Below are 246 nucleotides of genomic sequence, written 5' to 3' on the forward strand. Positions count from 1 at the left end.
TGCCTCCCGCCCGCTCCTACGCTGTCAGCCAGGCCACGCTGGAGCTGATTGGGGCTGTCCCCGTTATGGTTCCCGCCCAGAGCCGGGCTGGCTCCCTTGTGTAGGGTCGTGCCAGTGGCCAAGAGCCAAGCAAGGGGCCTCTTGTACCTGGTGGGGCGAAGAGACCCAGCTCCTTCCTGAAAGGGCAGCGGGGGACACCCACACACTCGCCTCTCCCCCCTGCCCTCCCCTCCCCAGGGGACCGCC

At 68.7% G+C, this 246-nt stretch overlaps 1 protein-coding gene across 1 annotated transcript in view; it reads left to right on the top strand.

The window, feature by feature from the left end:
- The window catches only part of LOC104281003 (immunoglobulin superfamily member 11-like), a 40,304-nt gene extending 40,200 nt beyond the window's left edge, over nucleotides 1–104 (top strand). The window contains exon 9 of the mRNA XM_009878847.1: nucleotides 3–104. Coding sequence (XP_009877149.1) covers nucleotides 3–104 — 102 coding nt within the window. The remainder of the gene's footprint in view (nucleotides 1–2) is intronic.
- Nucleotides 105–246: the final 142 nt, after the last annotated feature.

This window comes from Apaloderma vittatum, unplaced genomic scaffold (assembly GCF_000703405.1).
Source record: "Apaloderma vittatum isolate BGI_N311 unplaced genomic scaffold, ASM70340v1 scaffold8081, whole genome shotgun sequence".
Taxonomy (NCBI): domain Eukaryota; kingdom Metazoa; phylum Chordata; class Aves; order Trogoniformes; family Trogonidae; genus Apaloderma; species Apaloderma vittatum.